The 16,611-nt window shown below is 36.9% G+C and overlaps 1 protein-coding gene across 2 annotated transcripts in view; it reads right to left on the bottom strand.

The window, feature by feature from the left end:
* Nucleotides 1-16,611, bottom strand: part of LOC129240356 (ribose-phosphate pyrophosphokinase 2) — a 69,401-nt gene that overhangs the window by 38,998 nt on the left and 13,792 nt on the right. The window contains exon 3 of one of the 2 annotated variants that reach the window (XM_054876109.1): nt 12,934-13,002. The exons of the other annotated variant lie outside the window; for it this stretch is intronic. Coding sequence (XP_054732084.1) covers nt 12,934-13,002 — 69 coding nt within the window. The remainder of the gene's footprint in view (nt 1-12,933; nt 13,003-16,611) is intronic. 2 annotated transcript variants of the gene reach the window in all.

The following is a 16,611-nucleotide window of genomic DNA, read 5'->3' as shown; positions in this document are numbered from 1 at the left end:
GCGCAGTCACGGTCAACATTTGCATGAAATAATCTTCAAACATTAAATTATATGGACAGTACTATCGATTTAAATAAAAATGTCATGCATTTTTCTGAATTCTACGTGTGTTTTTTGGAAAAACTTTCCTATGGCTCTTAAAAAATCCCCATTTAGTAAAAGATATAAATGAATTTGAGTATCTCGACAGTATGTTCACCCCTGACGGTGGTATAGGGATTTTAATAAGAGGTGTTATTTTCATATTCAAAGAAAAATGCTATTTTTAATATATATGATCGGATGTTTATTTCATTATAAAGAGGAAGGTATGCCGTTAATAGTGGAAAATAACATCAGGCAAATGACCACCACGACCACGCTTACAGAACAATATCCTTTTCATGAAATTTTTCATAACCGATTTGCAAAATGGCTGCCCTATGTCCTCGATAGCCTCTCGAATTCCATCTTTGAGGTCTTGCATCGACGCTGGGCTGTTGGCGTATACCTGCTCTTTCACGGGGCCCCAAAGAAAAAAGTCACAAGGTGTTAAATCACAAGATCTCGGTCGCCTATTGTGATCACCCCTTCGAGAGATAACACGGTCCGGAAACTTTCCCGCAAAAGATAAATGGCTTCGTTGGTTGTGTGGCACGTAGCGCCGTCTTGTTGAAAATAAACGTTGCGCAGATCAATACCATCCAGTTCCGACCATACAAAATCGTTAATCATCTCTCGATAGCGCAATCCATTCACCTGTAACACCTGTTATTGAAAAACCTTTTACAACGCGGACATTCAGCGAAAGATCTACAAAGCGAAAAATGCGTTTACTGTGCTATCACGTATGTAGTCGAATAAAGCGCCTAAGAGAATAACAAAAATTAGAATAATTGATGTAATCTGTGATGAGTTTTTGCTTAGCTGGTTTAGAATCTTGTTTATATGTACAATTCCCGATAGGTCGACATGCATTTTTAAATTTTTTTAAAAACCGCATAAAAACAGAATCTACTGTATTTTGTAAATAGATGTTTGCGCCACACATTCTGACAAAAAGTACGCAGTACAAAAAACGCAAAATAATAGGACTATGAATAAGCTCGTGCGGTTTTTTTTTCGAAATTTGAAACTTTATTGACGTAAAATGGTTACAAATTTAATATTCAAAGTATTGTCCATCGCTTACTACTACTTTTTCCCATCTTTCTGGCAATTCACGGATTCCTTTTGTGAAAAATTCGGTCGGTTTTGCCGCAATCCACGAATCGATCCATTTTTTGACTTCATCGTAATTACGGAAGTGCTGGTCAGCCAGGCCATGTTGCATCGATCGGAAGAGATAGTAATCGGATGGCGCAAGGTCTGGACTATACGGCGGGTGGGGTAGGACATCCCATTTGAGCGTTTCTAAGTATGTTTTGACCACTTGTGCAACATGTGGCCGAGCATTGTCATGTTGCAAAATAACTTTGTCGTGTCTATCGGCGTATTGCGGCCGTTTTTCTCGCAGTGCTCGGCTCAAACGCATCAATTGTCGTCGGTAGACATCCCCCGTAATCGTTTCATTCGGTTTCAGTAGCTCATAATACACAACACCCAGCTGGTCCCACCAGATACACAGCATAACCTTCAGGCCATGAATATTCTGCGCCGACGTCGATGTTGAAGCATGGCCAGGGTATCCATACGTTGCCCGACGTTTTGGATTGTCGTAATGGACCCACTTTTCATCGCCAGTCACAATTCGATGCAAAAAACCCTTTCTTTTTTGCCGTTGAAGCAGTTGTTCGCATGCCATAAAACGGCGTTCAACGTCTCTTGGCTTCAATTCATACGGCACCCAATGGCCTACCTTTCGGATCATTCCCATGGCTTTTAAACGTTTGGAAATAGTTGATTGATCAACTCCCAAAGTTTTTGCAACCTCTTCTTGCGTTTGAGCCGGATCTTGATCGAGCAATTCCTCCAATTCGGTATCCATGAACTTTGGCGGCGCACCCTCGCGTTCTTCGTCTTCCAAGCCAAAATCACCACTTTTAAAGCGTGCAAACCACTTCTGGCACGTTCGCTCAGCTAGAGCATGCTCACCATAAACTTCCACCAAGATACGATGACTTTCGGCTGCTTTTTTCTTCATATTAAAATAATGAAGAAGAATTCCCCGCAAAAACACATTATTTGGCACGAAATTCGACATTTTCAAGTGTGGTAAAAATATTGTTGTTTACGCTTCAAATAAAAAACTTATACTGACGTTTGTGCCTTACGACAGTAGCTCTCCAATGAATGTTTGGAAATGTGGATCGATGGAATAATAATCAAGTTACGCCATCTGTTGTAAAACCGCACGAACTTATTCATAGTCCTATTAATTATTTTATCATCAAAATTTATTTTGTCACCTTCAAAATAGGCTCCATTCGAAGCAATGCACATATGTCAACGGTTAGTCCAGTCATCAAAGCACCTTTTAATCGCGTTTGAAGAGATCTTCTTCGCGAATTCGCCTCTATCAACTCAAAACGGAGTGGAAATTAAAGTTTTGGGAAACGGAAAAAGTCACAGGGGGCTAAATCCAGTGATTGTTCGATGATATTTGTCAAGTTTTTGGTCAAATATGAGCCTTGTGAGGCGGTGCGTTATCATGGTACAAGATCCATGAATTTTCTTTCCACAAATTGGACCGTTTCCTGAGCACATTCTCTCTCAAACGTTGCATAGCTTCCAAATAATATTCTTTATTTACCGTATACCCATTTGGAACGAATTCCGAGTGCTCAACACCATGATAATCAAAGATAGCGAGTAGCCTGACTACTTTTGACCGACTGTGACGTAGTGTTTTGTGCTTCGGCTCTTGTGGATAGCGCCATTCAGCCGCCTGTTGACGGGTTGGCATGTCAAACTCATATACCCACCTGTTATGATGCGATGATGCGCTGGATAAACGTTGGGTCCGAATTCACTTGCTCAAACACGTCTTCAGCCACCTTCTTCCACATTGATGGTGTAAAATGTTGCAAATTGATTCAAATTTAAATGATGGTTTTCCAGCACCATTTCCTTGACTTTGTCGACGTTTTCATCCGTTGGAGAGTTGATGGACGGCCAGATCGGGGCTAATCTTCTACAACTTTTCGGCCTTCTGCAAAAGCTTTATACCACTCGTAGACCCGTGTACCGTGTTTTTGATAAAGCACACTCGCCATAGGCTTTCTGCAACATTTTCAACGATTCGACCCACGAAATCCCGTTACAAACACAAAATCTAAGACAAATTCGTTGGATATTTTTATCCATAGTGAATATCGCAGAGGATACCTGCGGTTGACTTATATAATTCAATGCCAAAACCAAGCTAATTGACAGATCACGCTTAAACTCTGCGACACTATAGAGGACAGTTGTACCAACATTCCAGCAAAAAAATTAGACATATGTGTGTGTAATGCGCGCTTTTTAAATGAACAATTCCCTTCATATTTTTGACAGAATGTATTATCGGTATCTGGTGGCTCTAACCAACGACTATGGCAATTGACTAAGCAAAAGCCAATTGAAAAAGAGATCATGCGCAGAAAATACAAATGGATTGGGCACATACTGAGAAAGAATCCAGACGAAATAGCTCACAAAGCTTTTCAGTGGAACCCTCAAAACGCCAGAAATAGGGGCCGGCCTAAACTGACTTGGCGGACGTGTGTTAATAAAGAGACCAGCAAACTATTTAGCATATTACGCTGTCTTGCAAAAAGCCATTATTTGTGGAAATCTTTAGTAGATAGACAAAGTTCTTAGTTACGATTTTGATTGTAATTTTGAACATGTTTAATAATAATAATAATATTTTAAATGAAAATGCGTACAACGTCGCAAACGAGTATGTTGGTATATGTATAAATGTTAGTCGTTTTAATCTCCGTGTGACCTTTGGGGCAGAATAACAAAAAAATTGTCTGAAATATACATATGTACATACACGTATACACATGAATTGGAATGATAAGCTATATACTCGAACTAAAAGCGCGCAAATTCGAATTGAAGAATAATGTTCGTATGATGTAACAACGTATTTTTGTGATATTTTAAACCTTGTTTTTTCCATTTCTCATTTTATTTCTCTCACGAAAATAGTAGAACAATAAGAAGAATATAACAACTTTTTATTTAATATAACAACCTTTTCATTTCTCAAATAATAAAAACAAATAATATTTACTTAATACTTGTTTTCATTCAGTGGACACTTTTTTCAGAAGTTTTCTAAACACAAAACTCTATTGCATCGCGATTTTCTCAAGAAGTCATATTATTTAACTATTAAAAAACGTTTTCAAGTTGAGATAAATAATAAATAAGTTTCTTGAAATTTTAAAAATTAACAAAGACTTTATGAATTCTTCCACATTGACATTTAAACTAAACAACTCTGACAAAATATTGTCCATCGCTTAGAGTACAGTCGAGAATTATTTCCTTTGAAATTAGAAACCTAGAATGTTAGTAGGATCACTACAAGCTTAACTTGGATACAAAGGAAGAGACTTACGAGGAATTCTTAGAGGGACATGAAAATTACGTTGAAAATAAGCGAGAGAGCAAGTATTGAACTTCTACTTTCTAGAGACAATTAATAACAATTTGGATGGAAAAGACAAAATAGGATCAAAAGACTTTAGAGATCTTAAAGCAAACTTTAGGGACTCGTTTTGCATACATTCAATCCTGTAAATTTAAAATTTGAGGTATGACACCTAAATAAAAGTGGTATACGAGGTTTGTTCAAAAAATAAGGTGAATTTTCATGTTTCTCAAAAAATACTTATATTATCTCCTTCATCCTTATAAATATTATCTCCTTCAAAGTAGGCCCTTCTCAGATATAATACACTTGTGCCAGCGCTTTTTCCAACCCAAGAAGCAGTTCTGATATGCACTTTTTGGTAAGTCCTTAAGCTCTCTCAGCGATTCGGTTTTTATCTCCTCAATCCTCGCAAAAGCGGCGCTTTCTTGGGTCTCTTCAATCTTGGGAACAGGAAAAAGTTGCAGGGGCCAAATCTGGTGAATACAGCCAAATAATGTCTCACAAGCAAAGATAAGTGAGCAGGTGCAAAATTATGATGCAAAAGCAATGCATTTTTTCCACAATTCCGGTCGTTTTTTCGTATTGCTTCCCGCAAACGGTGTATAACTTCAAGATAATGCACCTTATTTACAGTACGAACTCCTGATGCACTACGCCGTGGTAATCGAAGAAAACAGTGAGCAAAATCGTGACATTTGATCGAACTTGGCGTGCTTTTATTGGCCTTGGCTCTCCTTGACTCTTCCATTGGGACGATTAGGCTTTGGTTTCGATGTCATAACTATATACTCATGAATCGTCACCAGTTATGACCTTTTTAAGCAATTCGGGATCATCATTGACGTCATTCAACAATTTCTGAGCGATGCTCATACGACTTTTTTTTTGGTCAAAATTCAGCAATTTTGGAATGAACTTCGCTGCCACACGGTTCATGCCCAAAATTTCCGAGATGATTGCATGGCATGAACCAACCGATATGCCGATATACCGACATCTTCAGCAACTTCTCTAATTGTGATTCGACGATTCTCGATAACAATTTTCTGCACTTTTCAAAATTTTCATCGGTTTTTGACGTCCTCAGGCGTTCAGAGCCAGTGTCGTCATTCAAATCTTCTCGACCTTCTGTAAAAAGCTTGTACCACTTGAGCAAATTTTTTCAAGTGTTTTTGAGCACTTAATTCCATTTTTTAGACAAAATTTGATGCAACTTCTCTGATACAATTTTTTCGATAGCCCAACTCACAAAACACTTGTCTTATTTATGTCTCTCACAAACAAACTAAACAGGCTATATTGCTAAAACCGTGAACATATCTTCGAGAGGAGTGTACCAACATAAAAAATAATAATAATTGAAAGACGAATTACGTAGCCCACGAAATTTGAAAATTCACCTTATTTTTTAACACACCTCATATCAACTTATATGTTTACATTAGACTTCCGAACACAAAAATATTTGGTGCCAATTTTTGTCATGGCAAGTGGCCGCATCTCCGTATATAAAGAGTTTTTCAAAAGTAAAGCCTAGATGTCAGTAGTGAATAATTCTTATACGCTACCTTTTTTATGTCATCTGTGATATTTATCAAGTAGACAGATGTAAAATTTTACACGATAGAACGCATTAAAATTATTGAAACTTATTATGAAAATGGTCTATCTTTAAGAACAACATACCTATTGCAAAATTGTTAATGCTTTTGTGGAAATAATCGTCCGAATGAGTCGACAATTTAAAGGTTGGCGAAAAATTTCAAGAAACTGGTTCTGTTGAGGATAAAATAAACACAGGCGACCAAAAACTGGACGTTCTGTTGATAATATTGCTGTAGCGTAAAATGTTGCTGAACAACCTTCAACATCGTTATCTCGACGTTCTCAACAATGAGACATTCATGAATCGGCTTTTTGGCGGATTTTACCTGTGGACGTGCTCATGGTAGACATAAATATAATAATTTTTCACATATAATTATTAAGAATTATATATATTTTGAATAAAAATAGTAAAACCTGAAAAAATCCAAATTTTTACATGTTTATTTTAAAACAACATCTAGGCGCGTCTTTTGAAGGAACCTTTGCATATGCACTCATAAATGTATGTAGATTCTTCTAAGTGCACGACAGAATGACAACAATCATAGCGAAGACTGTTTGTTAGCTGCTGTGTGTCAAGTGCCAATTGCGCGCAGAATCATTCACTGATGCAAAAAAAAAAACGCCGCCGTTAACTTAAAACAAGGTTACGTCTTCAACATTTCGTACTATCAAATAAATACATATTTAATATAATATATACCTTCACGTATGGGGGTATAAAATTAATAAAATAAATTATACAAACTAAATACTATAGCCGTGAAATGCCGCATCGAACGCACAGAAAATTTGCACGATGCGCTGAAAATGCTCGAAGTCGGTTTTATTGTATAAGCACAATTTACATGTAGTCATAGATACACTGCCGGTTACATATAAATTGTGCTTATACAATAACAACGAATTCGAGTACTTTCAGCGCATTGTGCAATTTTTCTGTGCGCTCGACTTCGCTGCTACGCACAGTGCTTTCAAAGCGGGCAAAAATCAAAAAGTTTGTTGTCGCAAATATATACGTATTTGGTATTGTTGGAATGCTTAAGACAGAAACATTTTTCATAATCTTCTTAGTCTTAATTTAATCGAAAATATAATATCTCTTAAAGACAGATTTGATTTTCGAGTTCAGCGTACTCTGGTTCACTAAGGAACACACTTTTGACAAAATCCATCCATTTCCCTATGTTTATTCATTTTTTATATGGAGGCGTAGCACATCGTTTATTTTTCTTTTTACACTGTATATGATCTAAGCTGTGTAGGGGATTAATCAAATTTCAAATCGGATGCAGGCACTGAAAGGAATTGTCGTTTAGACGATGACTCTTAATGATGTCTGATACCGCTTGAGAACGAAGACCAAGAGCTGCCACCTCTTAATCCAGGGTGTTATGCGTCACCGAGTGATTTGCAGTCATGATTTGTCGCCTTACCGCGACTCTATCGCGGCGGACTTCTTAAGGATGATAAACCATCTACCAGTCGTGGGTTTTACCACGAACCAGCCTTGATTGCCTAGCGGTTCTCATGCACGAACACCGTCGCCGTTGCTGCCAAGCACAAGATCGAATACTGGTCGGGCTAGTAACCGATCGGAGGAGTTCCAGCAATGAAGTCGGGTGCCCCCTCTAGCAGAAAAGTCTTATCATGCATTTGAAAGGAAACTTCAGCAGTGTACCCCGCACTGGTACACATATGTATTGAAGACACAAGAAGACATGTGCGCTGGAATGTATGACCCCAGAGCCAAGCCTTCTCTTCCGAAGGGTAGTTTTTTCCAAGCATTCCCAGTCGTAGGTGTATACCATCTGTCATTGCAGGTTGCACAGTCATTTACACAGCATTTCGCCCACTGATGCTTTTCGTGTCTGCGACCAATCTCCTAACCTAGTTCTGTCTTAAGTTTAATAAGGGAGCTGGGTCTGGATGAGGTACTATGTAGAGTAGAGCGCAAAAAAATGTTAGGTAGTGTCAGCTTATCTGTAAGAATATCTCATTTAAACCTCCAGGGTCCATAGGGGCCTGTATTTGGAGTCGAATATATTATCGTATGTAATTCTTAATGCACGTCTTTGCGATTTTCCACAAGCCGTTCAGCCTTTTGTCAGCAATATCATTCAAATATGAAAAAATATGTTGACCCTAGGCACATTTGCCAAGCCATACAAAGAGCAGGGCAGTGGCAAAGTAGGTGCTCCAAAGTACCCCTAGCATTCGCTTCGTGACATTTGTTACGCGCATCGCTCTGGACTATTCCCATTTTGCCTGCGTAATATGTGTCGAGACAGTGCCTGTCAGTACTCCAACCAATATTTTGCAGTCTTTTTAAGAGATTGATAAAATAAAATTTTTAGTTATCGTACGAGTATTCCAAGCCTTTAGCATAGTTAGTAGCAGTTTAATAAGAGGTTGAGTGTTCCCATATCTACTAATTGATTTCATAACATAATTGTTTCTAGCTACTGTAAAATGAGCAATATAAAGAAATACGAGTACTGTAATTGGTTCATCCTGTATCAGCTTATTTTTATTTACATTCAAAAATGGAGAAGCAGCAAAGAACCATCTTAGAACTTCAATTTAACATTTTAAAATCACGTTCTCCTCAATTTAAAGTTAAAACTGTATTTTCATGATAAAATATACTTTATGTTAACTATGGGTTTTATTATAAAACCCAAGTTTAATTTGAAACCTTTTTTAACTTCTCTATGACAGCGGGTCAATATTATTTTTGGACGACGACAGACGCCGACATTTGAGTCAACCACGCATCTATGAAACAGTGGGAGGAGTGGATACTATCGCTGGCGTAAAATCTCCATACGTCCACAAGAGAAGGACCTAGACGCAGGTACCTGGTTGTGTCAATGGACATAAACCCGGCTCCACCACGATGAAATGCTTACAGCGGTACCAGGGTGGAAATCAGCCGAGGAGGAGGACTGTTATAGTGTTAGTGGGGGCATACCTCACATACCACTGGTGCGACGGCGCTTTTGATGATGTTTCAGACATTTTGACTTTAACCTCTTACCTGGTAAATCTTCCCTTGACCAGATATTGAATAAAATTGCGTTAGAATTCCGAACCCAGCCGCTTAATTCCAAACGAGGTATCACACTCAAAGAGCGTTTAATGTCTCTTGATAACTTGTTAAAATTGAAGAATTGAAAATTGAGGATTTAACTTGTCAATATCTGAAGGTCAGTTTTTCGTCTCCATATATATTCATCTTTGGAATTATTATTATTGATCGGCTGTTTGTGCACTGCGACCTGAAGAGATCTATTGTGCAGCCAAACAGTTTTAGGCTGTTAATAAATCCCAAAACTGCTGTAGGCTTCATTTCTACCAAGAGGTTTGGATCCATAGCCCCATTTCCCAGGTAATTTAGTCTGCGTCGTACCACTGCTGGGCAGTAGCATAGAACGTGTTCTGCTATTTCTTGTGCCTCTTCACAGAGTCTACAGGAATCGTTTTCTATCGCACCTATCTTTTACATGTGATAATTAGGTTTACAGTGTCCTATTAGTAGTTCAGTGTAAAGTTTGATGTCCTTTCTTCTTAGGTTAAGGATTGCTCCTGCATTTATCCGTTCTGTATCGATGAGTCTTTTCGATTACCGCATGCCCGCTTGGGCTCTCCAGTAATCGATTAGACCTCGTTGTTCCTTTTCACGCAGAAAGGCACTTTTGAAGCTGTTATTTACCCCGCAGAAAGGTTCAGGACCTATGAAGAGAGTGTTTGAATCGGTGAGTCATATTAGTGCACATTTGAATGTGTGAGCCATATTAGTGTTTTTTTTTACATTTAGTTTAAGAATTTTTTTCACAATTTTCGATGTGGATTATAAGACAAGAATGCGTCCATGAACTAAAATTATTATACCGCGAACAATCATCATTCTTTACCACCCTAGAAAACGTGTAGAATGATTTTTTTTTCGCTCACCGACGAATTCCGTGAAGGCCGTCCAAAATCAATTATTGAGTGAAATCGTCATGCCAAATACCGTGAGATTGAGACGTCTTTGGGTATTAGTATAACGAGCATGAGTAAGATTTTGCATGATCCCACAATTTAAAAAACGTACTGGAACCGCAACTGCTCTAAGAGATTGGAGCATTGGTTGCTGTTATTTAATAATTTAATAATACAGGGTTTGATTGAAAAGTAATGAGCCTTCCCGCGTTGGAGCAACGTTACTCGATCAAATTTTGCGTAGAGCTAAACAAAACGAGTACCGAAACCATTGGGCTACTTAAGGAGGCTTACGGGGACCAATCTCTGTCCAGTGCCCAGGTAAGTCGTTCAAGGAAGGCCAGGAGGACGTCGAAGACGAACAGCGATCTGGAAGGCTTTCGACGACGCAAACAGACGAAGCTGTGAACCGGGTTCGTGAATTTTTGAACATTGACCGTCGTGCTAGTCTACGTGAGATCAGTGAAGAGTTAAATTTAACTTATTACAATGTGCGGGAAATCGTGACCGGAAAAATTTGAAATGCTCAAAGTGTGTGCCAAAGGTTTTGACTGATGAAAAAAAGCAATTGCGTGTAGAAAAGAGTCGTGAAGTATTGGAAAGTGACGAACAGGATAATACTTTAGACAATTGTATCACAGGAGATGAAACCTGGTGCTTTGAGTACGATCCTGAAGGCAAGAGAGAGAGTGCGGAGTAGCACACGAGCCAGTCGCCACGACCCAAGAAGGCGCGCATGTCGAAATCCAAGGTCAAAACCATGCTGATCATCTTTTTCGACTCTCGAGGAATCGTCCACAAGGAGTTTGTACCTCCAGGAAGCACTGTAAAAGCGGGATTTTACAAAGAAGTGCTCCTTCGGGACCAAAAATTTGACCCTTCATCACGACAATGCGCCGGCGCACACCGCCTTCCTCTGCACCTCTGCATTGGCCAAGATGGGAGTTCCGGTGCTTCCCACCCTCCCTACAGCCCAGACCTGTCCCCTTCGGACTTCTTCCTGTTCTCGTGCCTGAAAAGAAAGCTGAAGGGGAGGCGTTTCGACTCCATCGAGGCGATCCAAAACACTGTGACAGCCGAATTGAACGCGATTCCGGCGGATGGGTTTAAAAAATGTTTCCTGCAGTGGAAGGACCGCTACCAGCGGTATATTGACGCTCAAGGGTCCTATTTTGAAGAATATTAGTTGTATAAGCCAAAAGGTTTAATAAAACTGCTTAAAAAAATAAGGCTTATTAATTTTCAATTAAACCCTGCAAATTATTATTCTTCATTATTATAATGCATCCTAAGTTAAAATATTACCGATTGCTGTTGCCTGGATACTTACTGAAATAAACTACAAAAATAAATGAAGAATCCTATCCTGTGACTTATATAATCCAATTTTGAAAAATATTGATCGAGACGCAGAACTAAATTGCTCTGGCATTATGTGTCGTAAAAGCTGGCATACAGTTTCTTTAATAGACCGCTACAACTGAGAAAATATTATACCAAATCAATTCTAACAAACCGCATGGTACGAGTTTATAATATTTATTATACACAATATATTAAATATTCAATAAAAAGTTTAGCCAGTACCATTAGCTATAATGGCTTCACATCTTTGAGTCATAATTTGTGTTAATAACGGTGTTTGATAACTGTTTGACGTCCATATTGGTTTTCCTTTGCGTTTAATTTTCCTTTAGCTTTTCTGAACAGTACCTACACATTTTCAACAGGGTTGGCATCAGGCGACTGTGAAAGCCAATCCAACATTTCAATCTCATTTTGCTGTGTCCACTTTACAAACCTTCGGCTTCGGTGGCTGGGATTGTTGTTTTCTCGTTAAATCCAAAGTTAGCTAGTTCTTTCAAATATCTTCACAGCTAAAGCTAATACTTTTTGAAGTTGGCGATTATCAGCAGTATACCTGGACCGACGTATGCATCTATTCGCCCAAAAGGAAGATTCATCCTCAAGTCCGTTCTGAATTTGCCTTAGCACATGCATGTCTCTTTTAAATGTGTTATAATGAGAGCAACGGAATTTTTCCGGAATTTGAGGCCTTCTGCAAGTATCCTCGAATCGTGTCGTTGGATACATTAACACTTTTCCTTAAAATTACTGCAGTTTCATGCAATAATAAGTTCAGATTTATCACAAACAAATCAATAATCTCCTGATCTTGCTTTGGGTAGGTATTTTTTTGAGTCTCGTCCGGGGGAGTCCTCAACGTTGTTAACTTCGGTATACCGTTACACCCAATTATTTATGAACGTCTTCGGTCTTCGACTTCTTCGAATATTTTGCTGCAGATGTAATTGACATTTTTGGACCTTTAGTGTGTGTCCATATGAACACTGCTTCAAATCGTTTTTCATACGTAGAACTCATTTTGTAAAAAACAACGTACAATTTCTATATTTCTCATGAAACTAACCAATTGCTCTATGCGTATTGCGAAAAGCATACGCCTATCTATAAGTGTTAATTTTGCCGGTTTTGTCACACTTCCATTAAACAGACTATAATTAAGATTTGTGCGTTATTTTTAAAACTTCACCTAACTATTAACTAAAGGCATTCAATTGAAATTATTGCCCACGCGAAATGGGCATCGAACCATCTGTCTTATTCATTTTAAAATAGCTAAAAATAAATAATAATTAAACTTTAGGCGTTAAACCCAAATCGGCTAATTCTGGCATGGGTACAATAGTAAACCAGTAATTTATTTTGTGAAAGGTTATATAAAAACTGTGAATTGTAAATACCCTAAATTTCCAGTCGTGGTTTTTTTTGGCGAACTTCATGCTTTCATATCCGTCATCGCCACCTTGCAACTGTATCGGAAAATGGAAAAAGAAATGCTTTAGAAAACATCTAATATTGTATTATATGTTAAGATACACTAAAAACCGACTTCTCAAATGGGTAAAAGTGCACAAAATTATTCAATATTAAAAAATTGTATTTAACTTTTGAAACCATGTGACTTCAGTTAATCAAATTTAAATACAGATTGCCCCATCTAGCGTTTGAAATTCGAACTAGTTTTATTTTTTTACTTTCGACAGCTAAAGTATAACCCATCATGTGCCAGAAATTTAGTTTGAGGTTAGACATTTTCAAAATGGGTTGCCTTTCGCTTGAACAAAGTTGGCAAGAATTAATATCAAATAATCAATTCAAATGGATATGAGAATCTGTGACTTGACATATGTTATTATACCAACCATTCAGAAAGTAACAAGAGTGGACAAAGGAAATCGGAATTTCCTTTGTGAAATAAGTGGCGAAACTCTTAAAAATTGGATTGACAAAATGGACTACTAAAAAGCCTGCCGCGGAAATCATTCGAATCAAATTGTGTTCCACGTTTTTGGAAAATTTAAAAATATTCATGAGTATTTTATTTATAGTCGAGTGAAATTAAATTAAATTTCAAACGCTTGATAGACAACCCTGTATTAGATTGTATTATAATACAGTCAATTAAAAACCAGAAATATCTATGCATTTATGAAAGTATGTCACATTTATGTATTATGTATGATTATTATTATTAAGACGCATCACAGTTCATGCACGAATATGCTATACAAAAATTGTGTAAGTACATACAAACAGCAAATAAAAACAAAAACTTTATATACCCCGCACATTTTAGTAAAATTTTATTTGGGCTGGCTTGTTAATTTTTGGAATCAAACAAACTTATAGACAATGGGAGTTATAGCTTGTAACATCAAATTTGTGGACATACGGAGGGAAATTTAGTCTTAAAATATAAAAAGCGGACCTGGTTTTTATCGATCACACTGAATTTGGGCGGCTTTCACTGCTACTTAATCAAATTTTTTTGCACACTGAATTTATACATAAAAATAGTTGATGTGATGTTTTTACATATTAATCGAAATTTTTCGGCATTATTAGTAAAACAGAAAGAGTTCTTTAAAAAAGTCGTATATTTTTTTATTTTGGCCGAAATTCGGTTCGTCTAATATAAGAGGTGTATTAAAAATTTTCAAATTTCCCGGGCTACGTACATTCGACTTTCGATTATTTATTTTTTTTATGTGGTACACTCGTCTCGAAGATGTATGTTCACGGTTTTCGTAATATTGCATGTTCAGTTTGTTTGAGTCAAAAAAACTTTTACAAGTGGTACATGCTTTTCACAGAAGGTGGAGATGATGTGAATGACGACGCTCGCACTGGACGACCCAGCACATCAAAAACAGATACAAATGTTGAGAAAGTGAAGGAAATTGTTATGGAGAATCGTCGAATCACAATTAGAGAAGTTGCTGAGGATGTCGGCATATCCGTTGGCTCATAACATGCAATCATTTCGGAAATTTTTGGCCTGAAACGCGCGGCAGCAAAGTTCATTCCAAAATTGCTGAATTTTTACCAAAAACAACGTCGCATGAGCATCGCTCAGGACGAGGATCCAGATTTGCCCAAGAGGGTCATAACTGGTGACAATTCATCGGTATATGGTTATGACATCGAAACCAAAGCCCAATGGCCCCCATGGAAGAGTCCAGGAGAGCCAAGAGTCGATAGCAGAAATCATGTCTTATTTATGCCTGTCACAAACAAACTAAATATGCTGTATTGCTAAAACCGTGAACATATCTTCGAGACGAGTGTACCACATAAAAAAAAATAATCAAAATTCGAATGTACGTAGCCCGCGAAATTTGAAAATTCTCCTTACTTTTTGAACAAACTTCGTACATCTTGTAATCAATATTTGCACTGTAGGAAAAGCTTTAAGACAAATAAAAATGTTTATTTTTTAAAACTCACATTGTAAACAAATGGGCATAGAGTCATAATTTTTCAAGTAGGCCACTAGGAAACAATAGTCGAATTTCTATTAGGTCATTCACTTTTCTATTCGTTAAGATGTCAAAGTCATTTAAAACAGATTTAGTAAAAATTGCATTTTTTTTAATTTCATAAAATATTTGTATGAAGATGCTTGTTTTTTAACTTTATTGATAGGGAAAAGTCGAGCAATATTTAGCATGTGATACTTAAAATTGTTTCGTAAAACATACTTTTAGAATAAAATTATTACTTCTGCTTAAGTACGCGATAATTTGTAACAATTGTGATAGTGACAGATTGTACTGTCAAAAAACACATTACTTCCGTTTGTATAACCACACAGAAAAAAAACTGTTTCTTACAACTATAGCTTTTTATAAGCCTTAAGTTTCCTTAATTGTCAAATGCACGGTCTAGTGGCTCATTTTAAGAATTGTAGCGAGTTTTCGTACCGAAGCGGCGAATTTCTACGAATCCAGTTTTTTTCTTTATTTAAACAAATCTTTTCATGGGCATGATAATTTCATAAATTTTCTTGCCTTGCAAATGCAATTCAAGTTTCACATCCATCCTGTTCACAACCTTGCTACAAAATGAAATGTAAATTATATAACATCTAATAGTTGGTAATAAATAGGCAATAAATAAAATTTTATACGAAAGTAAATCTGAAGAAATAAGCGACCGTTATTATTTTACTCGCTTTATACATAATTGGCGCGTACAACCTTTGTTTGGTGTTTGTCCGAACGTTTCGAAGTTATTCCCCAAATGCACATGTTTATTAAAAAGGTCAATTTGAACTGCTAAAAGTAGTTCCAATGAAAAAATGTTCTCATTGTTAAGTGTATTACATTGAAGTTTTGCCCCACCGCTCACGAGCAAACGAGTTTTACAACAAATCATCACCAAAATCTTTGATTGTTAATACCTTAAAAAAATTGTTAGTTGATTTGACATCATACAGAAATATCTTTATTAATTAAAAATTCAACCATAGATTTTTAGTAGCCGTTTTGATAAAGACATTATTTTTACATGATCTATCATAATACATAAAATCCTACTTTCATGAAAATTTTACTTTTACTTTAAGAACCTACCTATATAAGTATATATTTTATTCAAATACAAATTTGAAATTAAAAAATTTATAACTGTAGTCAACCACCGCAAATCGGCGTTCAATTGTGAGTGCTACAATCGGCTAAACAGGAGATGAGGTGCCGATAGGTTAAGGGGTTAGGTGGGTTTGAAAAATTCAAAAAATCGATTTTTTTTTTTGTCTTATTAAATAGTATAATATGTTTAAAATATTCTCCTAAAATTTCAAATTGATCCGAGTAAAATTCTACGAGATAGACCCTTCAGAAGTTCCGCCCATCAGGCCATGTCAGTGCAGCGTTTCGCAGGTATACGCGTTTATCTCAAAACTCGATTTTTTAAGTCGGTGGACACGATTTCTCGAAAAGTTATGAAGCGATTTTGTTCAAATTTTGCACACATCTTTGGAATAACATTATCAAGTTATTGAACGAAGGATTTTTTTTTATTTTTATTACAACTAATTTTTTCGAGCCAACACATGACGAAAATTTGACCAAAAA

The sequence above is a fragment of the Anastrepha obliqua genome, chromosome 3 (genome assembly GCF_027943255.1).
Source record: "Anastrepha obliqua isolate idAnaObli1 chromosome 3, idAnaObli1_1.0, whole genome shotgun sequence".
Lineage (NCBI taxonomy): Eukaryota > Metazoa > Arthropoda > Insecta > Diptera > Tephritidae > Anastrepha > Anastrepha obliqua.
The sequence above is the reverse complement of the archived record's forward strand: the minus strand, read 5'-3'. Positions and strand labels throughout refer to the sequence as shown.